This window comes from Myotis davidii, unplaced genomic scaffold, assembly GCF_000327345.1.
Source record: "Myotis davidii unplaced genomic scaffold, ASM32734v1 scaffold209, whole genome shotgun sequence".
Lineage (NCBI taxonomy): Eukaryota > Metazoa > Chordata > Mammalia > Chiroptera > Vespertilionidae > Myotis > Myotis davidii.
Window position 1 is genome coordinate 2,036,961 of NW_006300047.1, and position 26,278 is coordinate 2,063,238.

The following is a 26,278-nucleotide window of genomic DNA, read 5'->3' on the forward strand; positions in this document are numbered from 1 at the left end:
GCCTCAGCCACAAGCCAGGCTGATTGCTGCCAGTACAGCAGTGGTGGTGGGAGCCTCTCCTGCCTCCTCAGCAGTGCTAAGGATGTCCGACTGCAGCTGAGGCCTGCACCCCGCTGGCAAGTGGACATCCCCCGAGGGCTGCCGGGCTGCCAGAGAGATGTCTGCCTGTCAGCTTGGGCCTGATCCTCCAGGGAGAGGGCCTAAGCCAGCAGGTGGATATCCTCCAAGGGGTCCCAGACTCGGAGAGGGCACAGGCCGGGCTGATGAACCCGTCCCCAAGGCACAAATTTTTGTGCACCGGGCCTCTAGTATCAGTCATAACACAGGATAGGGAATAAGAGTACAAATGAGAATGTAGAGAGGAAGGCTGGCAAGAGCATGAGCCAGAGTAAGGCAGAGGTGGGATGGAACGCTGGTGTGACTGACTCACTGTGCAAGTCCAGGTAAATCACTTAATCACCTGAACCTCAGAAAACCTCAACTGTAAAATAAGCATAAACCTGCCTCTCCCCAGAGAGGTTCTAAAGGTGAGATAATGAATCCAAGTAACATGGTTGGTACAGCTTGAAGCACAGAATGATGGGGAACCAGGGAGCCTACCCCGCCTACTGGTGGGAGCCAGGGATCCTGTCCCTGCCAGAGAGGGGGAGCTAGGGAGCCCTTGTCTGTGCCCCTGGGCCTCCCTGCCGCAGGGGCCTTGCACATGTTGTCCCTTGCCTGAGACACTTTCTCACCTCCCCACCCAGTTTGCTCCAATGAATCCTTCCACTATCAGCCCACACCACCTACTCAGGGAAGTCTTCCCTGATCCCCACTAGAGAAGGCCAGGCCTCCCATTATTAACTAATTATTTCCTGGTATGATTACTTGAATAGTGCCTATCAGGCTTAAAAGACTATACGCTCCATGTGGCAGGGCCACGCATGTCTGGTTTGCACATGGCTGCCACCCCAAACCCAAGCACAGTACCTGGCACCTAGCAGATGCTCAATAAATGTTTGCTGAACAAAGGAATGGATGGAAAGGTGAACTCCACAGCTTTCCACCTTTGTAGATCTATGAAGGCAATGAGCTAAAGAAATCCCCAAACTTGCATCATTGAAGGGCTTAACTATACTCTGGGCTAGCCTCAGCACCTTCCAGAAAGTTTCTAAATTCACCCCTAACCAGCAGTCCTCAATTCCCTACTGCAGAAGTTCCTGGGCTCCGCGAGCCCACCAGCATTTTCCATCGCATGTGAGTGCCTTATTATTTTTTTTAAAAAAGAGTTCTGGCTGAGAGCCAGCCCCGACTGCAAAAAGTAGGAGAAAAAGCTGTTGATACATCACACCAATTGGGCAAATGTCAGTTGGCTTGGGGAAGCCTAGACAACCACTTAGCGCCACTGCCAAGCACAGGCCTCTTGGCCTGATTTATCAGTGAGCCCTGACACACATGCTCAGAAACCCTTGGCTAGTAGTGAAGAGAGGTGCTCAGGAGCCACCTGTAAAGGGCTGCAGTTGAGATCACGGTGTCCCAGCTTCCAGCTGAGGCTCCCCCAGGAAAAGGCCAAGAACTTCTCAAGGTCCCTAGGCCAGTGATGGCGAACCTTTTGAGCTCGGCGTGTCAGCATTTCGAAAAACCCTAACTTAACTCTGGTGCTGTGTCACATATAGAAATGTTTTGATATTTGCAACCATAGTAAAACAAAGACTTATATTTTTGATATTTATTTTATATATTTAAATGCCATTTAACAAAGAAAAATCAACCAAAAATATGAGTTCGCGTTGTCACCTCTGACACGCGTGTCATAGGTTCGCCATCACTGCCCTAGGCCCTGAGGACCCCTGGACACTGGACTAAGCAGACTGTGGGGTAAGAGTCTACGAGTGGGTTTTAGCAACACCATTTACCAACAGTGTGATCTGGGGCAAGTTACTTAACCTCTCTGAGTCCCAGCCTTCTAACCTGTTATGTCAGAGGTGGGGAACATCTGGCCGTGGACCGTATAAGGCCTGCGAAATCATTTGGTCTGGCCCTGCCAAGGCATTAGGGGTGATTTAAATGTTTGACCAAATATAGCAGGTTAATATTTTAATTGATAATTTTGTATGGCCCACGGATGATGTTATAAATACCTAAATGGCCCTTGGCAGAAAAAAGGTTCCTCACCCCTGTGATACGTGGACAGTAACAGGGTCTTCCTCCCCAGGCTGCTGATCGTGGAGACATTTAGCCTGATACTGGCAATGCACAGGCCCCAGAAAATACTCCTCCTCAGGGGTGCCATTTAGACATTTCAGCTTCAGAATGGCTCAGCAGGGCAGAATGCAAAGCACACCACCACCTCCTGGAGGTGGGACCTGGGGGGTCACCTCATCACTTGAGCGGCAGTTTCCCCATGGCACTGTAGAGATCACAAATGGGAAATGCTTTGCCAACCCGAGGTGATGTGTGGGTACAGCGCCATCACAGGAGCAGATCTGTCATGACCAGGCAAGTTGTACCCAACCTATCACTGACCATATTAGCCAACATGTAGCCCTGCCCAATTGCTCTCGGCTTCTGAGGGGACCCCAATGGCCCCTGCACTGCTGTCTCCAATCCACCCATCACCCAGTAGCCACAATGAGCTCAAACATGAATCAGGTCCAGCACTGCTCTGCTTAAAGCTCCCTAAGGCTCCCCAGAGCTCTCAGGATAAAATTCACACCCCAACCCCCAGGCCTACCCCACTCCCACCTGGTGACCTTCTCCCCTACCCCCACCCCTCACTCCCTGCGTTACAGGTGTATGGATCCTCTAGGTGACAGCCCTGTTAGGGACTGCCCCCACAATAATCTCTGGCACAGTGGTTACCCCATTTCAATGTCTGCCTGCCCCACGTGGCTACTGGCTGCACGAGGGCCTGGCACGGGCCTGCAGAAGGGGCTCCACGCACACCTGCTGGAAGGATGCACGATACCTGTGATGGTGCCGTCTCTAGTGGCTCTGGCAGGGCAGCAGCCCCTTGCTTGACAGGGCCTTAGAGTATCTGTGAGGGCTCCAAGGAGCGGCCTGCAGGAGCTGGATCCGCTGCTCTGCAAGGGGCTTGAGCCCTGGACACAAGGCTGGCGACCCCGAGCTAGAGGTCCTGGGCAGGCAATCTAGCTCCCTGGCCACCCTTATCAATAGCAGTGACTATGACAATGCTATGCCAGCAGGAGGCACCTACAGACATCGGTCCAGGGCTAAGCGCCTGCCCCCGTGAGAGAGCTCTTATCATCAGCCCCATTTTATAGAAGAGGAAACTGAGGCTCAGGGGCTTTAGAAAACTGCCTGACATCACACAACTGTCAATGTGTAGGTGGGCCGACTCCAGGGTGTGTGCCTCTAACCCATGGCAATGGTTCCCTGGCAGGGATGTGGCACAGTTTAAGCAGAATGGTGGCACTTCCGGCACACAGTAGGTACCCAAGTACTCGTAGCTTTTAAGCTGCTCAAGGCCAGAAGCTTCCTCTGGGTGTCTCAGCCAGCACAAAGGACCCCTCTGTGACCCGGTGGAGACAGCAGTTTGTGTGGGGTAGTTTCTGCATTTGCTCTCTGCTGAGGGTGGAGTGAAGAGGTCAGAGAGAGGGGACTATGAGAAGACTGTGGCCTCCATCAGGCCTGGGCACTGTTTTAGGAAGCGAGAACACTGCTCTGAGCTGGTGGACGTTTCCCTGGGGCGTCAGGCTGGAAATTTGGCCCAAAAGAGTGCATTTTTCCAAAATGCCCAAAATTTTACAAATGTCAACTATTTTAGAACACTGTCCAGTTTACTAAGGGTAATGGCAGGGTGTTTGGGGACACTCAGCCCATCCACACTGACTCTTCCTGCCATCTCGCCACCCTGATGACTTAGAGGACCTGCTCAATCCAAGAGGCTAGAGCGTGGGTGGGACCCAGCATCTGAGGCCTGTGAAGTCAACACGCTCAGAAAGCCACAACAAAGAGCGGCTTTAACTCAGAAGCTCCACGGAGCCCATATATCAACTTAACAGGAAAGGAAAGAACATTGAATAGGAGATAACCTTTTTCTCAGGAAGCAGGTAGAAGAGGTATTCAAAAGAGCAGGTGTCTGAAAGCAGTTTCTCTCTCTCTCTCTCTCTCTCTCTGTGTGTGTGTGTGTGTGTGTGTGTGTGTGTGTGTGTGTGAGAGAGAGAGAGAGAGAGAGAGAGAGAGAGAGACCTCCAGGACCCTGGACAAGTGACTTTGCTTTCTGAGTCTTATTAGTCCCAGCTATGAAGTGAGACTAGTAATGACAGTTTTTACATATTTATCTCCTTATTTTACGTGAAGCAATTAGCCGGTGCCTAGCACATAGCTGGTATTCAAGAAATGGGACTTTTATCCTAGGGTCTTGACAAAATCTGTGAGGCTAGAAGTATGCCACAGATACTATGCACCTGAATTTTTACTAACTCGCAAATATTTTGGAAGGAGCCATTGCAATCACAGTCCACATTTAGAATTTCACATGGTTGAAGCATCTACTCCCGAAATCATGTTGGACTGTAACTCTGCAGACAAAGAAAAACAATTCACCAGCCCCAATGTGATGGGCTTCAGAATGCTTCTGCGATTACTCTGTGCTGAAGGCAGCAGGCTGCTTAAGTGTGAAGAGATGTCACAAACTAGCCATTCCAGTCACACTGGGATAATATTGACTTTCTGTCCTTTGGGAATTTCAGATGTTAAAAAAACAGCACCGTGTTTTTGGAGAAAAGCACATTTATGCAAAATGCCCTGGCTGGACCGCCACAAATAAAGGAAGCTGTATTTTAGTCGTGGGATGCTGGCTGCAGAGAGAAACGAATCACAGAAAGTCATAACCTCAGCGGAGATCCCAGGCGGCAGGAGCAGAAGCCATTGGTGGCCCCACTGTGCCAAGCTCTGACGTTCTGTCTGGGGTGACAACTCAAGCTGTGGGCAGGGTCTGGAGATCCCTGTGAGCCCCTGGAAGCTTTCCCATCATTGCACCTCCTGAAGGCCTCCTGGACAGAACAGGACCCACAAGGATGAGGATGCTGCTGGGGCAGAACCTTCAGTCATCAAAATGCCCTTGTTAGCTATACTCACAGATAGCATTCAGAGAGAAACCAAGGCTCTTTGATATTGTGCCTTGAACTAGCCCTGTGGCGTCCCATTCCTTTCAACCACATACTTCACTGGTCACCAAATCCTGTTAGTTCCACAGCCTAAATATTTCTGGACTCACTTCATGGTTACTTACCTCAGGGAAATTCTTGCGCAAGGGTGCACGGAGGCGCCCGTTATTTGTTAAGGAAAAAGTTGGCCACAACCTACACATCTATCCATGGGGGATTGGCTAAGTAAACAGTGGGTTGCCCACGTGATGGACTGTCCTGCAGCAGTCAACAATGAGTGAGGGTGCTCTTATGAACATAAAATAATCCAAGACATATTGCTCAGTGAAAACAGCATTCCTTTAGGTTAAAAAAGGCAATATAATAGTATAGTACAAATACGCTATGTAAACGCGCAGGAAAAGGTATAGGATATACATCAAACTGAGGAAGGGGGAACCACTGTGGAAAGATTTTTCCTCATCCGTAACACGGGCATAGCACCACCTACTGTGCAGGTGGTGAGCGCCAAGGGAAAGCTGAGTGTGCCTTGGGTCTTTCTTCCCATCCCCTTCTCCCCTGCCCTTCCCGACTCCTGTCAACCCAAACCCTGGCTCATCACTCCTCTGCCTTAGAACCTTCAGTGATTTCCTCCCAAGGTAAAATTCTAATCCTTCACCAGGCCGAAAGTCCTTCGCCATCTGACCCTACCCTAGTGTTCCAGCCTCTTGTCACTTCCCTAATCCATGGCCATGCCACCAAATATACCTGTCCCTCATGCCTTCGCCCATGCTGTCCCCACCATGTCTGCCTCTGCGCTCTGCAGGACCTGTTTATGAGCCCATCGCCTCATCCAGTCCTCTCTGTATGCTTGGCACAGCATTTATTTGACTCACAAGAGATCCCAGTAAATTCTTGCTAAATGCATCCTCACCTTCCTGACTTTAATTAGTGTATTTGTCATGGAACCACCCTGGAATTCTTACAGTTGTTTTTAAAACTGGCAGTTCTTCCCCTGGATCCCTTTTCTTCTCTTCCTGATGGTCTCCTACCCTGGGTCCTAGAAGCTGCTTTAAAGAGGCCACGTGGAGCAGAAAGAAAAGGGACATCTGGAGGACTCAATGGCTTATGTCTTTCTGAACTGTCAGCACTATTATTGTGTCCCTCCTTTTCTGCTTTGGTTCTTCTTACTCTTAGCGGGTCTCATGATTTAACAACTCTCTAGCCATCTGCACACTTAGCAATGCCACTTACTTGTGTCTCCTTCTCTTGGATCCCAAGGTAGGCAGTATGACTGGTTCTTGTGAAGTGATAAAGTGATTCTCAAGTTTTGTTCTGAGGGGACCCTGGGGTTCCTTGAGGTAGAGTTATTTTAAGGCAAAAATTAAACCAAGATGGTCTTTTTCTAATTCACAGATAAAATTAAGGGCTAGCGTTTTCTGTTTCTGGGTTTTATCCCACAAATGAGTCATCAATCTTTGGCATTTGTTAACACGTATTTGCTAATGAGAACTTACAGTTGATAAAACAAATGACTCAGCAACAAAAAATAAACATCAATGGAAAAAGTCTCAGAAGATTTCTTCAAATAACATTATGGACTTTTCCTTTAGACGCAGAGACTTGCATCCACAGAACAGAGCCATGTTCTCTGCTAGTTTCTGTGCTCCTGGTTCATATAACAAAGTGGATACGGCAATCATTTGCGGTGTTCTGCCACCAAATGCTCTGCAGGACTGAGGACACTGTGGCACATGGAACGGAAAGCGGAAGGTGCGGCCTGGTGCAATCCCAGGCGGCCACCTGTGTGGCACTGGGCCAGGGGCTCCCCCTTTCTGAGCTCAGGTTTCCTGGTCTGCAGACTAAGGAATGGTGCTGGCCTCTCAGGGCTATTGTAAGGTTCAGCGGGAAGCACCCAGCTCAGGCGGGTGTGGAGAAGGAAGTCAGTATTGCGGGTGATCGGGAGTATGCTGGGCTGGGGACTGTAGGAGACAGGTCTCTGTTCTCCTCTGGCCCTGGCTGTGCCTCTAGGAGCTGTGGACCATCAGGTAAATCATACATCACAATTCTCGTGGCACATCTGCAGGAGGCAGATTCTGCCCTGTTTTATCAGTTCCTGGAGAAAGCATTCCTGAAATGATCCAATCTGTATAACTCCAGGGTCTCTGTTAGTTACAGCAGACGGGCTACTGGATTATTAACTCTGTGCAAACTTATTTAATGTGTAGAAAGGGAACCTATAATTTGGGGTTCCTGGGTCAGCCCCGACTACTAATGACAATAAAAAACACTGAGGGCTGCCACACTTTACTGCCTGCTGCACACGTGTGAAGGCACTTATGTGAATTAACTCGAACAGCCTAATGAGTAGGTGACATATTCATCCTCACTTTTTTCAAACTGTGATAAAATACACATAATATTTACCGTATTAATGATGTTTTAGCATACAATTCAGCAGTATTAAGTACACTGGCCCTGCTATGCACTGTCCCACTTTTTATTTATTTCCCCACTAAATAAACAGGCCCAGAGGGGCAAACCATCTGGGCCAAGGCCATGGAACAAGTCAAGCTGGGGCCAGGACCTGAACTGGACTGTGCGCTACCGGCTGTGCTAAGCCATCTCCCTCTGCCGGCTCTCACCTGGGCAACACTCTGCTGCTGAGAAAAGCAGCCCCACAGGATGGACAGGAAGCGCAATGACAAAGGCGCCGGAGTTTACTTTATGGCAACCGCAGGGTGTGAGAGCTAGTGCTTTCTCTCTCTTTGCTGCTTTTCTATCTTTCCCAATTGTCCTGCAATAAATGTGCCCGAGTGGGTCTACGAAATTCAGAGATGAGAACTGACAGACACTGCTTCTCGGAGACAGGCACAGGCGTGCACACTCACTCTGGCACATGTCCGCCTGTGCCGTGCCCCGGAGAGGCTGCCTTGCAGGGGCCCACCTGAGCCTACAGAGCATTCCAAAGCATAACCAAGGCCCAAAGGCTAGAGTGAAGCTGGGGTTTGGATCTCTTCCCACAACCTCCTGCACAGCTCTCCATGTTCCTTTCCATGAGGAATCCGGGAGTGTTCCCTGCTCTCTGATGGCTCTGTAAAGGCCCTGGGCACGCAGTCACTTCAATGGTTTAAAGTGGGTAATGACCCTGAGAAGTGAGGCAACATTCAATTCTTCGGAACTGTTCTCCTCCCTGACTCCACCCCCGGGGAAAAGTTGTTTGGGGCACGATGGTTGGCTCTGCCTGCTGTGTGCTGTTTCGCAAGGGGATGGCTCCTCAGACAACAAGTGCTAGCGTCTCTATTGGGAAAGTGTCTTTGGAGACATGTTCCAAGTAAGAAAACCCCGTGGACCCTGGTTCAGGAGGAGGCTCCTGCCGGGCAGTGTGCTCAATGGCCTCGGGCTCTCTTCAAGGTTGCCCTGGGTGCTCTGGGAAGAGGGCTGGCAAGCAGGGACCCTTGAATTCAGCTCAGGGCTGACTTCTGAGTGGGACTGTTTCCCACACCTCGACCTAACCACCGGAAGGCTGAGCGCTTGGAGATAATTGCCAGGAAGCTTTGAAAGGAGCTGAAATCCTGCTGCTTTTGCGCAGGCAGGATTCTGAGTATCATTTCTGTTTTTTGTTCATGATAAGCCAGGAACACGGGGATCGGCCTTGACGTGACTGTGACCTCCAGCCTGGTTGGGAAGTGGTGGCTGCGGGAAATGAGCGTCTTTCTGCAGCACTGCTTGCCGGGTTTGTCCCGGATCCATGGAGGTGGGCTTGGAGAACGAGGACTTGGGAATGTGTGAGTATAGCACACAGAGGACGGAAAAGGCGAACGTCTGTGACAGGGCTGCCTGAGTGTCCCCTCTCTGCAGAGGCAGGTGGCAGAACCGTCCCGTGAAGCTGCTCAGCCATTACCAATGCCGGACTCGAAACAAATGGGATCTAGAGGCACGAAGTGGAGGCATGGATCTCAGCCGGCCTCGCTTTGGCCCTGTGGCCTTGGTCTGGGCCTCAGTTTCTTCTCTGTAGAGCAGAGCAACTGATACCAGCTGCTGTTCAGAGGATAGAACGAATGCACACAAAGCACCTGGCACAGCTAATTTTTCTGGTCAACTACACCCCACACTCACAGAAATACATGACTTTTCTAGCCAAAACATGTCTAGGGGTAGAGCCAATGACATGGTTTTGTCTCATACCAGTAAGGCCTCAGGTGTTAAGAATTCACTGCAGATGCATCAAAAGTGAGTCAGGAATTAAAGGTCATGTAAGGGATCAGGGTCTGAACAGACAGACCTGAGTTCAAAGCCTCACTCAGAAGAAAGATTTTACTATTTTCTGTTTTTGCACGTGAAGAAGGACCAGATATCAGATACCCTTCTCCCAGACCAATACATTTTACTAAAAAAAAAAAAGTTTCTGTAACTCACCTTCCTCCGACCCCATCCCCACTCCCACCCCAGTAGCCAGAGTTTCTGACCAGGGAGCGGAAGCTGGGAGGGATTACCAGGGAGTGGGGAGACTGGAGGAAGGTGCAGGCAGGCTCTCCTTCCCGTGTGACTAAAGAAAGGGTATCCTTTTGCCTTGGGGAGCTGGAAAGAGAGAATTGGCTCCAATTTTATAACTGGAAACAAGAAAAAGAATAGGCCTAAAAAATTAATTTCTGGGAAACGCTGCCATGAGATGGCATCAGCACCTAATGCGTTATGCCCAGGGGTGAAGTCAGAACTGTGGTCTATGAATTAAACATTGATTTTCTTTGCTCTTTTTTAGATGTCAGTCCGAGGCTTTGTGGCCAGCTCGGCTGGCTCCAGGCACACTGTAATCTTTGCATTCTTCTTCAGTTACTCAACTGCCAAGGCTGGCGCTGGGACTGCCACTGCCTTTCCACAGAACTTCGAAGTGTTCTGGGACAGTGACCTATAGGGTGGGTTGCTCACCTTTGAGAAAGTAACACCTGTGGAGGGCACGGCTCTTCTCCTGTGCTCGCGGATTTAAATGTTGGCCCAGAGACTCAGTAGGACAAGAAGCTGGGACAAGAAGTGGTTAAGCAGAGATTGGCCCTGACAGGATGAAGTTCGACTCTGCAGATGGCACCCCGAGCCACCACCAACTGGTACAGGTGCCAGACCCAGGCATGAACAAGACAGTGCCACCCCTGCTGCAGGGGTTTACAGTCTGAGACACAGAACAATTCATCCAGCCCAGCTTCCTTCCTCCAATCCTCGTCTCCGCCCGCCATGGCTAGTCCTCGCACTGCTCTGTCACTGTCAGCAGTCAAAGGCAGGAGGGCCAGGGCCCCAGCACCTTCCGTGCTAGTGCAGGACAGTGAGGCAGATGGGAAGACAAATGGGACAGCTTCACTCTTGATAAGGGTTCTGAAGACCTTGAGAAAATAGTTCCTCAAAAACTATTGTATTACCATCTGACCCAGCAATTCCACTCCTAAGTAGATACCTCAAAGAACTGAAAACAGATGCTCAAACAAAACCGTGTACACACACTCATAGCAGCACTAGTAACACCTGCCAAAAGGTGGAAACAACCCAATGTGTCTATCAGTGGGTGAAGAACTGGATGAACTTAAGTGGTACATCCATACAATGGAATAATATTTAGCCATGAAAAGGAATAAAGCTCTGATACCTGCTACAAGATAAACAAACCTTAAAAAGATGATGCTAAGTGAAAGAAATTGGACACAAAGAGCCTCATACTGTATGATTTAAATGAAATATCCAGAATAGGTAAATTCATAGACACAGAAAGCAGATTAGTGGTTGCCAGAGGCAAGGGAACAGAGGCAATGAGAGTGACTGTTTAATGGGTACGGGGTTTTGTTTGGGGCGATAAAAATGTTTTGAAACTAGTAGAGGTGATGGGGGCACAAGATTGTGAATGCACTAAATGGCACTGAATTGCATACTTTCAAACAGTTAGGTTATGTGAATTTCATCCCAATTTAAAAAATAAAAACCAGCTGCTGCAGAGAGGGACCGCGGTGGGTTGGGGCCCCTGGGAAAGCCCCTGAAGGGGTATCTGAGCAGAGCCCTGAATGCCCCCGAGAAGGAACCAGTCTCAGTGAGCGTGAGGACAGGTCCTAAATGGGATGTGCTTGGCCCCTGTGAGGCGCAGACAGAAAGCCGGGGCAGCTGAAATGCTGGGTGGCATTATGCAAAGAGAGCAGAGAGGAGGAGAGGAGAGAAGTGCCGACAGTGGAAAGAGGGCCAAGGGGCCATGGAGAGGGGCTGTGGACAGGAGGTGCTGGGGGATTTTAAGCACTGCCACTGCAGCTAAAAGGTTAGTGGGCTTGGCTCATGAGAAACAAGGTCATGCCATTAAGTCCCCATCAGTGAGGACCAGTGGTGTCAACCTGCTTAACTGTCCCACGCAAATCCCACAATGCTCTCTGGGCTGTAGAGCCCTTCTATTCAGATAAGAATTAGGAAGGGTCCAGGAAGGACCCGCACGAGAGATTGTGATGTTCTGCTTACCACTCTGCCACCAGGTGAACACCTGGGAGCAGCTCTTGGCCAGAAGGAGCCCAGGAGTGGGTTGAGGCTGCTTTGGGAGGCCAGGGCCCTGGCCCTCTGACTGGGCTTCTGCTCTGGGTCTACTGGTCCGCTCGGTGTTCATGGAGAGATTGCCCCGGTGGCTCATTTGGAAATTCACTGCCCGCCCCCCACTCCCAACTGCCCCAATGACAGTTTCTGGCAATTCAGCTGTCACGGTGGGTCAGCGGGACGGGTCCTTGAGGCACTCACCATGGGCCTGCACTTCAAAGCCAGACTCCAGAACCAGTCCTGCCTGCCACCCCAATACATCACCACTGTGGGCCAGGCACGCACACATGCCTCTGCCCTTGTGAAGACAACCATTCTGTGGGGCAAGAGCCATCAACATAAAACCAGCTAATAAATAGAAACTGTGATTTCTTCCCAAGCCAAATGGAAGAAGAAAAATATATCAAAGTGGCTAGTTGTCTATTAGCCCTGATTTATATTCTACTTTAATATCTCTTCTAAGGAAATGAGAGGCATAGTTTCATCAAATATAATCACTTATAGCTTCTAAAGGGGAGACAAAGTGCTCTATGACAATTACTTGGGCCTGCAGATAGAACTGGAAGATGTGTCATGATAGCGATGGCTTGTGCAGCAGTCACCTCGAGGCAGGTGGCCAGAGTGAGGACCCCACATAGCCTGGGAGTCTGCAACAGCGCAGCCTACGGCAAGGGACCCAGCAAAGGGCTGGGCTCACGGGCCACACTTCGGAGGCCAATCTGGGCTGTGCTTCTGATGACTCCCTCCAGCCCACTCTTTGGCTTCTGCAAACCTCTGACAAAGGTGAGGGCAGTGAAATTCAGTTGATGTGCATCTGACCCAAATCTACCATGCAGTCTGTCGGCCCTCCTGGAACGCACAACTCACTCCCTGAGTTGGAAATTTGGGATGGAAATTAAGCAGAGGAATCCTCTTACAATCTTATGAAATCTTGGTTTCCTTGTCTAAGTGCCACAGAGTAAACCACCCAATGTCTAGGGTCCCAGAACGAATTTCCTCATCTTCCGGGTGTTCACACAGGGAGAAGGCATTAGGCGGGAACAGTGCCAAGGTTGTGCTCATTCTTCATTCAACAACTAGTGAACGCAGGCACAGAGCTAGGCGCTGAGATACAGTGGGGGTAGGACAGATCCGGTCCCAATGGCAGTGACATTTTTCATGGGGAAGAAAGACCATAGACAGTTACACAGATATGTCAGCCAGGTAAGGAACTCAGGGTCACAGAGAAAATAAACCAGGCTAATGTGATGGAAAAACCTTTCTGGGGGAGGGTATGATCAGGAACGGCCTCTCTGAGGAGACTGAGGCCTGAGTAATTCGTAGGAGGCAACCACACAGATCTGGAGAAGGATATCCAGTGCAAAGGCCCTGAGGCAGGGGAGTAGTGGTTCTCAAAGTGTGGTCTGGGAACGTTAGGGGCTGCCAGGGTCAGAACTACTTTCATAAAAATAAGAAGACAGCATTTCCCTTTTATTTCCATACTCCCAGGAGTACACAGAGGAGTTTTCCAGAGGCCCCATAAATACATGCATAGGAAGCAGGAGCAGACACGAGAATCCAACTGTCTTCTATAAAGCCAGATAAATACTTAAAGCATTTATCGGTTTTAATTTCTAATCTTAAAATACCAATAGATATAATCCATATAAACCAAAGTTCTTGGGATTCCTCAATATCTTTTAAGATTATAAGGGGGTACTGAGGCCGAAATTTTGGCAAGTGCTGACTTAGAGGAGCAGTGGGGATGGTATTTGGGATGGAGGAGCTGCGTCTGAGGGGCCAGCTGGAGCCAACCGCATAGTGACCATAAGATCAGAGTGAGAGATCTGGATTTTGTTCTAAGTGCAACTGGAAGCCATTGGAGGGTTGCAGGCAGGGGCTTGGATCTGATTTCTGTTCTAGAAAATCTCTCTGGCTGAATAGGAAGAAGGGTGAGACCGAAAGCCAGAGATACTGAGGATGCTGTTGCCATGATCTAGGAAGAGATGCTGGTGGTTGGGAGGGGGTGAGAAAGCGTGGTATATTCTGTGAGCAGAGGAGGCCAGTGGGTGTGGGAGAGGGAAGAGCAGGATTCAGATGATTCCGAGATGCTGGGCTGACTACTGAGACAGCAGATGGTGAGGAGGGTGGGAGCCAGGGAGAGCGCCCCTTCCTCTCTGAGTCGCAATGGTTTCGACTTGCTCTTTAGGTCACATCTCTAGCCCAGGCCAAGGCAGGAGGGGTGGGAGGCCTCTCTAACCAAAGGCCCAAAGTAGTCGACCTGGAAAGCATATCTGTGAGCATGTCCCTACCCCAGTCCTGAGTGGCACTTCCAGGGGAGAGGCACAGCCAAGGGGTGGATGGCTGCTTTCGAGCAACTACCTTTGATTTGCCAGTTCCCCTGGCCCAACCTCACATCCCAACCCTGGGACCAGCAACAGGACGCTGGGCATTCCAGCTGTGCCGACCCCTCTGCCAGGCAGGCCACTGTAGACCTGGCCACACCCCAGCAGTGGATGACCCTACAGTAACCCTGGGCTCCGGCAGGGTGGGAGAAGTAAGCAATAAGTCATTGTAAAGCCTGCTGCAAAAAGAGAGATGATTATGCAGATATTGAAGAATGTGACATTTGCCTCTATTTATTTACTTACACTCCCCTGTTTCAGAAAGGATGGAGCGGAAATAAGCCCAGGGCATTTTTTCTTAACTCATTAGAGCCCGAGCTGAAAGAAGCTTCAATGACCCTAAAGAAATGACTTTTTAACCAATATAATGTTATATATCAACTATATCTCAATAAAAAGTTACAAAGTGGTGCTTATAAATTTATAATAACATGACAATTGTGTGTAAAAAGAAGACAGCGAGAGAGAAAGGAAGGAAGAAATGATCTTTTTAATCAGACTAATCTATATTTAGTTAACCTAGACTCATGGTCATCACTTATATTTGTGTAGCGATTAGCTCTAAGGAACATGAAGCAACCTGGAGAATGTGTAACAAAGAATCCTTCAGACCCCAGAGGAGGTGGAATCATCTGCTGTTTCACAGCTGAACACAGGCAGTGCTACCATCTGCTTTGTAGCCCAACACTGGTTTTAAGAATGAAAACAGTCCTGGCTTGGGTGGAAGCGTGAACTGGTGCACTTTTCCCAGAACACACGCTGCGACTACATATATCAGGATGAAAAGCCTCCCCTTTGATGCAGGTCCATCGCTGGGAATTTATCCCACAGACACGTGAGGTTTGCACAATTGCACAGATACCCCGAGCAGGTGCAAGGTGACACTCACTGCAAGAGCTCAACACTGGAGACGACCCAAATGCCATCAATACCAAATATTATAAAAGAGTTTTTGGTTCCTTTGCATCAAAAATACTAACAGTTAACAAGCACCAAGTTGACTTATATGTGCTAACATGTAACACTGCCTTCTTAAGTAAAACGGCCAGGCAGAATCACATATACGATATAATCCCGGTGTAAAAACAGACAAGCAGAGACATACATATGACATATAAAGAAACATTTCTGAAAGGATATGTAAAGAAATTGTTAAAAGTTTCCAGGGCCAAGTAGACTTATTTTTCATTTTATCATGTCCTGTTTGGATTTTCAAATATCATGTGCTTACAGTATGTATGTTTCCAAAATGAATTAAGCAAATCAAAGAATGAAAACAGAATGATTCATGGGGTGGAAGGGAAACAAGGGCCCTGACTTTGGACGGGTTCTTATGACTGAGTTTTTTCTTAAATCGATAACTGCTTCTGAAAACATTTTTCAACATTTGTGACTGAAGTTTGAAACCCTAAATGTGGGGAGGTTAAGTTGCAGGGGCCATAGCGCCTGTTTTCTGAGGTTTTACAATGAAGAGCAAAGCCGTCTTTCGAGGGATGGGGGTGCAAAGGGAGTTACTTAAATCAGAAGTGTCAGAACAGAAAGGGGAGGGCCTGCCCTTCTGGAGAAGCAGTTCTTCCTGCTCCACCAAGGCAACCTTGAACTTTCTATTCATGCTTCCTTTTTGGGAGAGGGGAGGAGGGGTCAGAGATGAGCTTTGGTGAAAGTGGTTAGAGAGGCTCCCAGATAGGAGACACTGGCAGCTGCCCATGGCCGGCGGGGCCCTCTCCTCAAGCCTCACTTCTTTAGGGGGTTTGCAGCAGGACTCACACACTCTCTTTTTCTAGTCACCCTACAAGGAGAAGGAAATTACTCTCCCACAACCTCATTACTAATCACCTAATTATTTCCAAGAAATTTTCAAGAAACTTCTTTCTTAATTCTGAGAAGTCCTTCCACATCCCCAACAAACCTCTGGAAAACCAAAGCCAGGCGGAAGAGCACCAAAGCGAAAGCCAAGATTTCCTTCTGTGGCTTGTGTTTAATCTTGTGCTACACTTTGATCAATTCTAAGAAATTGAGCTGGTGCTTCCAACTGGCTGGATTTCCAAGAAGGGAGAAGCAGCTTACTCAGCCTCAATAGAGGGAAAGCCCTGGACCCCCAGGAGAGGCACAAGTGGTGGCACGGGGTGGGGCCGGCTCACCTGGCACCTTGTCCACGGACGCGAACACAGAGCGCTGCACAGTGGGGTCACTGCTGCCTCGGCGGCACTGGTCGTAGAATCGGAAAGGCAGGTGCTGGGAGGAAGAGGAGGAGCCGAGTCCAAATCCCAGAACTTCAGTGGTTGGCTGGATCGGAAGGTCCAGGAGGGCTACGTTCAAACAAACCCATGGTCAGGCTCAGTGCATGGGCCGGAAGCCTAGGTGAGGAGACTTTGGTGGGGCAGTTGTAGCTGGATTAATCGGGCCCTGCCAGGCACATCCCTTGGGCGATGCAAGCAGGCAACTGACAGCCTCAAGCTGGGGAAATCAGTGTGACAACCACAGGTCCAGCCTGAACCTCAAAACACAGTTGGTGAGGGGTTCAGGGATGGACGCAGGGCCAGGTCCCACCTAGGTTGCCTGGTTTCCATCCATACAGGCCAAGGCGTAGCCAGAGGTACAGTTTCAGATCCCAAGGTAAATGGGGCCAATGCTGCCCTAAAAGTTCACATATGTGTGCGCATGGGGAAGAATGTGTGAGAGAGAAGATACACGCATGTGTATGTGTGTATTTATGAGTGTGTGCTTCCTCCCTTCCATAAACAAATCTCATGATATAGCAATTTGGAGGGGCTTTTAAAAATCAATTGAAGAAATACCCAAGGCATTAGTTCTCACAGCCACTTTACGGCATAATTCTCAATTTTCAAATGAAATATTTAGCCTTCATGGCAGCTGTGAGAAACTGCTTTACATTAAAAAAAAAAAAAACCCTCTGAAAATAAATCTTAAAAGAAAGGACTGAGTGATTTAAGTCACTTTGCACATTACAAATGCTTCTGTAATGATTTTGCAGGCCAAGTTTCAGCTAAGTGAGAAATAAGATGAGGACTATATGGGATGCAGACCTGCACAAATCAACGAGGCATGTGCAGGAAATAACAATCCACAATGGCCAGAAACCCCGTCCTCTACATCTTTATTTTTAGGTAAAGAAAGCTCTCTTCCTCCCCCCGGGGGCTGGAAAGCCTCCCAGAGACCACACCAGAATGAACATCAGCACTGGAACCGAACGGTGTTGTGTCTTGAGAAAGACTTTATAATTTTAGTAATTGATAGCACACCTTTTCCCCAAGGAAAACACCATGCCTTCCACCTGATGACAGGAACGCCCTCATCTCAGTGCTTTTACAACTAAGCTGGGGCATTCCTAAGACCGGGCAGCAGGGGTTCTTCTCACAAATTCTCCACATCCCCGTGAAATGCAAAAGGACTTCTGATTTCAGAACTGGGTCCTGGCCTCTCACTAAGCAGGGTGACTCTCATGGGAGCTGGGAAGGGATGGGCAATAGAGTAGGAAGTTCTGCGTTTGGGTTCTTCCTGTGTGAGGCTGGGCAAGCCACCGAGCCTCAGTTTACTCATCTATAAAATGGGCAGAACACGCCCTTCTAATCTCAAGAGTTGTTTTAAGAATAAAATGCGGTACAGGAACGTTGACGCGTTTTACTAACGTAAGCTAGAGAATATCCACGAGCAGGAGTGAGAACAGCTGACCCACTGACGCCTGCCTGTACACCGCCTCTGCCTTGGTCTGGAGAGCTCTCCTTCTCCTCCACAAGGCCCTAGAAACCCTCTAGAAATCAAGTACTTAGGAAATGGGAAATTCTGAGCAGATTCTCCATCCTCTCACCAAAACACACTTAATTCCTGAACTGTATGTGTCCTTTTCTGGAGGAGTTACGGGGGTTCTCAAGGTCAATGTGAGAGCCACACTGACAGCCCTGTGGCTGCTTCTGGCCCTGAGGGTTCAGAGGACACTGCACCAGGACCGAGCACTCACCAGCTATCCTCTGCATCTTCATGCGCCTCGCCTGTATGCGGCCCTTGGCCAGGCGCTGCTTGGCGATGATGCAGCGGATGTGGTCCGAGAAGACAAAGGTGGCCTGGAGGATGGGGAAGGGCTTTGAGTGGGGGCTGGAGGCAGGCTTGTGGATGGTGATGTTTAGGGCACGGCTGTCGTCTTCCACACCAGTCACCTGCATGTCCTGCAGGAGGAGGAGGTGAAAGAAAATGGTTCATTAGGTTCAGGAGGACAACTGCTCAGAAGCTGTGGGATTCCTGTCTCACCTACAAGCGGCCTCCGCCCCCAATTTCAACTTTGCTTTTGCCCTGAAGGAGACCATCAGCCTCCCAAGTCTAAGACAGTCAAGGAAGGACACAAACCAGGTCAGGCCTAGCAAGAGAAGACAGCGTGGGAAGCACAGAGCGTTCACCAGGAGCAATGCTGGTTGTGGGGTGGTACCGTCCATAAGAGGACTTGAGTCAGCCTCTTCAAGGGAACCCAACAGTCAAACTCCAACATTCTTACTTCTAAGAAGCCAGTGATAACAAACCAAAATTTCTATGCCATCTGGCACAATGTTAGATTTATTGACTCATCCACAAACCAATTTCTTCCTGATTTCTCTTAAAAAGGGGGCATCATTAGCACCCATTTGTATGTCTCTGAAGAATTTCTGGTTCCTAAAGGAAAAACGAACTCCGAGAAAGAGGGAGGGTCACTTAGCAGGCATTTGAAGAACACTGTGTTTGAAAACTAGAGACGGAACTCATACATAGCAAGTGTAATTAAGAATAAATCCAATCTAAAACCTCAGGATGGATTCCGTGTAAAGAATCTGCTTCCCACAAAGGTTTGAGGTGATTTAAGATAAAAGCCTGAGACAGGAGCTAGACAGGAACGCCAGACATGCTATGGGAGGCGGGAAAGTGCTGGAAAAGGCTCATTAAGATGGTTGCTGTCCATAGCATTAAAGCTGGCTCTTTGGAAATAATACCTGCATGGAAATGTTGCTGTGGGATTAGATGAGATATTACACATTTAAGACGGAGAGTTTGGCACGCAGTAACGGCCTGACAAATAGTGGCTATTGGAAGACGACCAAAAGAAAAGGTTTATGTGGCTTTCATTGTCTGATGGAGGACATGTATTAATCCTTCGAGGGAGAAAAACACTTTCCTAACACTAAATTCTAAAGGAAATTGATCACAAGCCTAGATAAATAAGAAGCACTAAGTCACCTAATGGACAACCACTTACATGGAAGTCTTTTTATAAATAAAAGATTCTTCATATAGTTCTTTCTCACATCACACTTGGCAAAAGACATTTTTTAAATAGAAAGACCTTGCAAAAGAGGAGTTTGGGAAAAAGGGTGCAACAGTATCTTTAAACACGTGGGTAGTTCTCTTGGAGAGCGGCACGGCACGCTGCCAGCAGGTCACATTTGTGGAGAGGCGGATGTGGGTCAGCCTGAGCAAGGCCTTGCCAGCAGCCAGGCCTGTCCAGCAAGGAAACGACCTGCCTCAGAGCAGGGCAAGCCCCAGGCCTGTCAGAGTGCACTGGACATTCAGGGGCTGGGGTCTGACGGAGATGTGAGCCAGAAGGCTGCTGTCGACTCTTCCGGTTCTACGTTTCATTCAGTGAACCAGCTGGCATTAGTAACTTATCATAGAGACAAACATGGAGGAAACCCAAGCCCCCACTCGGCTTTTGGCAATCTGGAGCCTAGCTCTGCTGGACAGGGGTGGGGAGAAAGGACCTGTTACACACTGCCAGTGTAAACAATCATTTCAGACAGAAATGTGGTGATGTCTATGAAGTTCTTGGAGTGTGCCTAGGGAAGCCCCTGCCCAAGTGCACAAGGAAGGAAGATCAGTTCTGTTCATGACAACCCTGTACAGACAAAAAGCTAGAAACGGCCTCAGGGCACTGGTAACCAGGCCGTGGTATCGCCAGGCAGCAATAAAAAGAATGCCAGTGAGTCTGAATTTACTAGCGTGGTTCGTTCTCCAAGATGTATGTTGAGTGAAAAAAAGCAAAGTTTAGACTCCAATCAACGTGACACTATGAAAAATACACACACATACCCCCTCTCAAGTATATGTACACAATTTTAAAAAACATGGAGTTATATTTATATATGCATTTGGCAGAGACCAGATCTGGAAGGATCACTGGTACTGGGAGGAGGGGAGTGTAAGAAGTGGGTTTGGGGCTTGACCTGTATCTGTGAGATATTTTAATTTTTTTCAATGATAGCCTGTTCATGTGGTCCTTGTGCCATTAGAAATTAACTGTAAAGATGATACTCGTGTGCGTTTGTACAGTCAATGGAGAAGAGCTTCTGCAGTTCTCAGCTGTTACCTGCAGGAGGCCTGCGAACTTGACCACTCCCCAGCCAAGCCTGGACACGTCGGGCTCCACCAAACTCATCTGGTAAATATCGACAGCCAGGAATCGCTGGACCATGCCGCCATCCTTGGTGATCACCGTGCACGCAATCAGGTCGCTGTTGTCTGGGAGGAGGGAGACAGAGCAGAATGAGGCGCTGTCTGGCTTCCCAGCCTGATGGAGACTCAAGCTGACTCATGCTCTGCTGGGCAGCAGAGTTCAGTGGTCAGAGTCCAGGCTTGAAATCACACACTCCTGGGTCTGAGTCCCTCCTATGAGTCACACTGGGCAACTTTCTTTACCTGTCTGGGTTTCAGATTCCTCGTTTGAAAATGGGGATAATGTCCATCCCTCTCAGGGCACTATCTGTGAGGCCTGATATAAAGTACACACAGCAATAGTGCAATGTTTACTACACTTTAGGCGTGCAGACTGAAGCTGAAGAAATAAACCAAAAATCTCGGGAACATTTCAGCGCTTCCTTGCGGACGGACCACTGTGATGGTGTTTGCCTAAATTAAGTGAGGAAGCAAAGGAAGAGTCCCCCTGCTTGGTTACAGAACCACCAAGCCCTCAAGTTGGTGTCTGGCCACGAAGAGCTGAGCTCTGCACTAGATGGTGTGTGATCCTGGACAAGGCACCTGGCCCCTCTGATGGAAATCATGTCCCCTCTTACAAGATGTTTGGTGCATTAAATGAGAAAAAGCAGGTAAAAAATTTAGAATGGAGTCCTCAGTGTATGCAGGGTCCCTTCTCTTATTTGAAAGTTATCTCCAAATTCGATGTCTAATTTAGTGCCTATTCTGATGGCAATGAAATCACCAGGACCATTCAATCTCTGGCCAGCTCGAGTTCCCCCCAGTGGAATCCTCTGCTACACGTCTAAAAAGAAACAGCCAAACCAGGAAACAACCTAAATGTCCCCAAACAAGGGAACATTTTGAGTATGACTTTTCCCCATCACATGGAAAATTATACACCCATTTAAAAATTATGTTTAACCAAACTGTGAGCAGTGGTTACCTATGGGGAGGGAAGTGAGAACTAGAGGTAGGAGTGTGTGTGTGATTGGTGGGGGAGGGGAAATATCAATGAAAGAGCTTTAATTTTTGCTCTATACATAACTGTTTTGCTTGAAATTATCTTAAAGTAAGAAAGTATTCAAGATACACATTTGAAATACATATTAAAAATCCAAGTAAAATATCCTCTTTACAAATACTTGCAGTGACATTGGAAAAGACATTAAAATTTTAAATGAAAAAGAGGGTGAAAATATTCTTACTATGATTTTGATATATTAAAAAAAAAGATATCCCTACAATGAAATACAAAGGCAGAGAAATATACTAAAATGTTAAAAGAAGTCTCTGATTAGAAGACTGGTAGGTGGTTTTTCTATACACACCTTTGAGGTAAAATTTTATATCATAAAATTTACCCATTTTAAGCATTCAGTTTGCATTTTAGTAAATTTACAGTATAACTGTAAACTACAGTATAACTACATCCCAGCTGTAGACCCCTACCCAGATAATTTCTATCAGGAGCACTGTAACATTCAGCTTAAATTTAGTGGTGGTAGGGGAGTGGAGGTAACACAGATGATATAAATTCTGGCCCCAAACACATGGGATAACAAACTTGGGCTCAGGTACTCACCAAGGTTCCCTCCTCCCATTTTACTTTTCATTTAGGTCTAAGGGATGGCAGATAGATGTCTCCTCTCTCTCAGGCACCTCCCCCACCCCATGCACACTTCAGTTTAGTCCTCTGAGAGCATAATCTATCTGGGATTGTGGCTTCATGGGGATGAATGTCTTCCAATCCACCTTCTCGGCTTTTCCAGGCCTCGAGTTTCTGTCTATTCTTCCTAGCATATGCCAGAGGCTCCCATGGCAAATACCAGCACCAGACAGGCTTAGCTCTCTGGGCTGCACTTTCTTACTATCTAGGGCAAGAATTTTCCTCCCTTTCCCAACAGTCCAGCCACGTATTTAAAAAGATTTCTAAAAATTATTTTATCCAGAATTTCTGGTTCCACACTGGAAGCCATCTATATTATCAGAAATGTAAGTCATCATTTTCATTCTTATAAACATACTAGAGGCCTGGTGCACAAAATTCGTGCACTGGGGTGGGGGTGGGGGGTCTCAGGCCAGCCTGTGCCCTCTCACAGTCCGGGACCCCTCGCTCCTTACCACCTGCCTGCTCGCTGCTCCTGACCAGTGTTGTGGAGGCAGGAGAGGCTCCCACCACTGCCGCTGCACTCACCAGCCATGAGCCCAGCTTCTGACTGAGTGGCGCTCCCCCTGTGGGAGTGCACTGACTACTAGGGGGCAGTTCCTGCGTTGTGCGTCTGCCCCCTGGTGGTCAGTGCGCACCATAGCAACTGGTCGTTCTCACCATTCTGCCGTAAGGGTCACTTAGGCTTTTATTATACAGGTTCTCTGTGGCAGGTAGAGTTTATTTTCTTTACTCAATACTTAAGGCATGTTCTTCAATGGGAATCTTTTACTTTTTAAAAATAGGAAACAAAACTAAATGAATAGAGCATGCTTTCCCTTTCCTTTCCCCCCTTTCTCTCCCCACTCCTCTCCCCTCTAAACAGGACACCTTCTTTTATCAGCGGGGTGCAGTGACAGTGGGGTTTGTCAGCAGGCAACCCCCTCATAAAGCCCAGAAGCCTCAGGGGCTTCGGGGGAAAAAGACCTACCACCTCTGCCACAAAGAACAAGAAAAGGAAGAACTAAACCCCAAAGCGGAACAACTTTCAGCAATGCAACTGAGGCATCAAAGCCCTGTGAGAAATTTCATAAGAAAACTGAAGCAGCTGTCACCGTGAGGCAGGACTGCTCAGAGTGGGAGGAAGCCCTGGCTTTTCAGGGTAGTTAAAGAGAAACACAGCAGCTTCTGAGGACGAAAGAGAAGATCTTCAGAGGAAAGGGGATGCTGGTTGGGGACTCGTTTGTGGTCCTCTGGGGTGTCATTTTAGGGAAAACCTTCACCACCCTGGCCCTCGCTGCTCTGTCCTGGGGGACAGGGGCTGTCTGGTCACCTTTGGGTGGCCATGATGTCTTTGGCAAAGGAGGACCCAGGAGAGAGGTGCTAAATGGAATCCAATTCTGCCCAGAGTCTGTCCTTTGCTGGCAGCCTTCATGCAGGCACCTGTGACTGTCGCTCTGAGCCAGGGCTGAGGTACCAGGAGATAGGCAACTCTGTCAGGGTGCATAGTGGCCTCATGAGCCTGCCTCTCAGGAGTGGCCTGTGGCCAGGGGAGGCCAGTGCAGGTGACAGGTCCTCCATACACCAGCACTGCCCACCTGAATCTCTGGGTCCTTCTCCCACCAACCCCACTTCAAAAGGGGACAGGTGCGCTGGCTGATTCGGCTCAGCGGATAGAGCATTGGCCTACGGACTGAAGGGTCCCAGGTTCATTTCCAGGCATAGGCCTGGGTTGCGGTCGCGATCCCCAGTGCGGGGTGGGCAGGAGGCAGCCAGTCAATGATTCTCTCTCATCACTGGTGCTTCTATCTCTCTCTCCCTCTCCCTTCCTAAAATCAGTAATAAAATAAATAACAAATAAAAAAGGGCAGGCCTAGGACTCTATTGAAAAGAAAATTACAGAGAATTGTCAGAAGACAACATAGGAGACTAGCCTTATGACCTCAGGGGAAGGAAATAATTTCTTTATAAAGAAATAAGAATCAATACATACAAATAAATATATATGATTGATAAACTAACTCCATCAAAATTAAAATCTAACTCATGTATAGCAAATGACTTTATGCATAACAGACCAGGGGAAATATATGCAAATTACCTCTAAGTGGCAAAAGATGAATAAAGCAGGTACTATGAGGGCTCCCACAGGCAATGCACAGATGAGAATGGGGCAGCCACTACTCACACACAAAGGTGCTCACCCTCATGAGAAGTCAGGAAACATTCAAACAAGATACCATCTTCTACCCATGAGATTGGCAAAAACAAAAATGTCTGATGACATCAAGTACTGGTGAGGACAAAGAAAAACTGAGATTCTCAAACGCTGCCTGTATGAGAATCAATTAACATAGGCACTTTGAAGGGCAAATTAGCATTATTTATTAAAACTGAAAGTTTCACACAATATGACCTTCCAATTGGTATGTTCCCTAGAGAAACACACTTGTGGGCCAAGAGACACGAACAAGAACGCTGATGGCAGGATTTGGGTCTGTAATATCCAGTAATAGAGGAAAGCCTTTAAAAAAAGTGTACATTCAGTCATTCAGTGCAAAGCCGTATGGCAACAGCAAGGAACGAGTTAGATCTCTAGGTATTTCAAGAACATACTGTTGAGTGGAAAAAGCAATTTGCAGCCTGACACATGCAGTGTAACACAATTCGTGTAAAATTAAACCATACAAAAAGAAACTGAATATTTTCTATGGGTTCAAGCATATAGATATAAAAGGAAAATGTAAGAAAATGTCTGGCGGGTGCACAGTGATACCTATTGGAGTGGGGGAGATGGGATTCAGGGTGCAGGGTCAAGGTCATTTCAGTTAACACAATGCTCTGATGTTTTAAAGGGAAAAGAAGTATGTTATTTGTGTATTTAAGATTAAGTAAAGAGAAAAGTTCATCTCTTTCCAGACTCAGACACAAAGGGCTCAGTTCCTCCTGGGACCCAGCCAAGGGGGGACAGCAGCAGCAGACCATGCTGTCGGCCAGCCGGCTCTGCCTGATCCCCACTGTGGAGACAATCATCTCGAAAGGGCACTGGCAAGCAGACAGCTCTCCCACAGCACCTCTTGGCACACAGGTGTGCATGTTTTCAATCTGGCCAGGCATGCAAGCTAAGAACTCTGGCACCCAGTTCAACAAACACGTGAGTGTCAGGTGCTGCACTAGGGAAGCAGGCTCCAAAGAATGAGGCTTGACCCTGCCACAAGGGGCTCAGCGGCTGGCAGACACTGGAACTAGGGATCACAAAACACCAAGTCTCCATCTGGGCATTGTAGGGACAGAGCAGGTGGGATGACAATGTCTCCATCACAGTCCAGGGAGAGGTGACATGTCCCTCCTACTCCTAGGCACTGCCTTTCTTTTATTTAAAAGGCGGGGTTTGACAGAGAAACCAAGATGGCGGCATAGGTAAACACCGGAAATTGCTGCCTCGCACAATACTTCAAAAATACAACTAAAAGACAAAACTGACATCCAGAACCACAGGAAGGCTGGCTGAGTGGAAATTCTACAACTAGAAGGAAAGAGAAAAGCACACTGAGACTCAGAGGAGGTGTGGAAGTAAAGTACAGAAGTACAGAGGCGCACGTGAAAAGGGCTGGCAACTGAGGACGCGGTTGTCCTTTTCAATCGGGAGGGAGTCTCAAGCTCCCGACTGCTCTGAACTCCAGTTCCAGGCGAATCTTTGGGGGCACAGACTCATACGAGAGAAACTGGACTATCTAACATTGGTCAGAACTCGAGGGCGGCTTTCCCTCAGAGGTGCTTGCGGCGCCCAAGGCCCCACAGCTGCTTGCTTTGCTTCACAGCTGGGCCTCATCTAGAGTTGGCCTGGAGGTCAACTCCTCCCAGTGACACCGACAGCAATCAAGGCCCAACTACAACAAGACTGTGCACACAGCCCTCACAGGGGCGCACCCAGAGGCCCAGGTCCAGGTGACTGGGGAGGCTGAGCCACTGGGCCCTACAGGATACCTAGTATACAAGGTCACTCTTAACAACTCCAGGAGACATAGCAGCCCTACCTAATACATAGAAACAAACACAGGGAAACAGCCAAAATGCAGAGACAAAGAAACATGTCACAAATGAAAGAAATGGAAGAAAGCAAACTACTGGATATAGAGTTCAAAACCACAGTT

General features: G+C 48.3%; 1 protein-coding gene across 7 annotated transcripts in view; it reads right to left on the minus strand.

The window, feature by feature from the left end:
* Window positions 1–26,278, minus strand: part of CLEC16A (C-type lectin domain family 16 member A) — a 219,350-nt gene that overhangs the window by 38,058 nt on the left and 155,014 nt on the right. For all 7 annotated transcript variants that reach the window (XM_006776288.2, XM_006776287.2, XM_006776286.2 and 4 more), the window contains 3 exons: window positions 20,373–20,524; window positions 18,006–18,210; window positions 16,168–16,335 (listed from right to left, as the gene is read on the minus strand). In XM_006776288.2, the coding sequence (XP_006776351.1) occupies window positions 16,168–16,335; window positions 18,006–18,210; window positions 20,373–20,524 (525 nt within the window). The remainder of the gene's footprint in view (window positions 1–16,167; window positions 16,336–18,005; window positions 18,211–20,372; window positions 20,525–26,278) is intronic.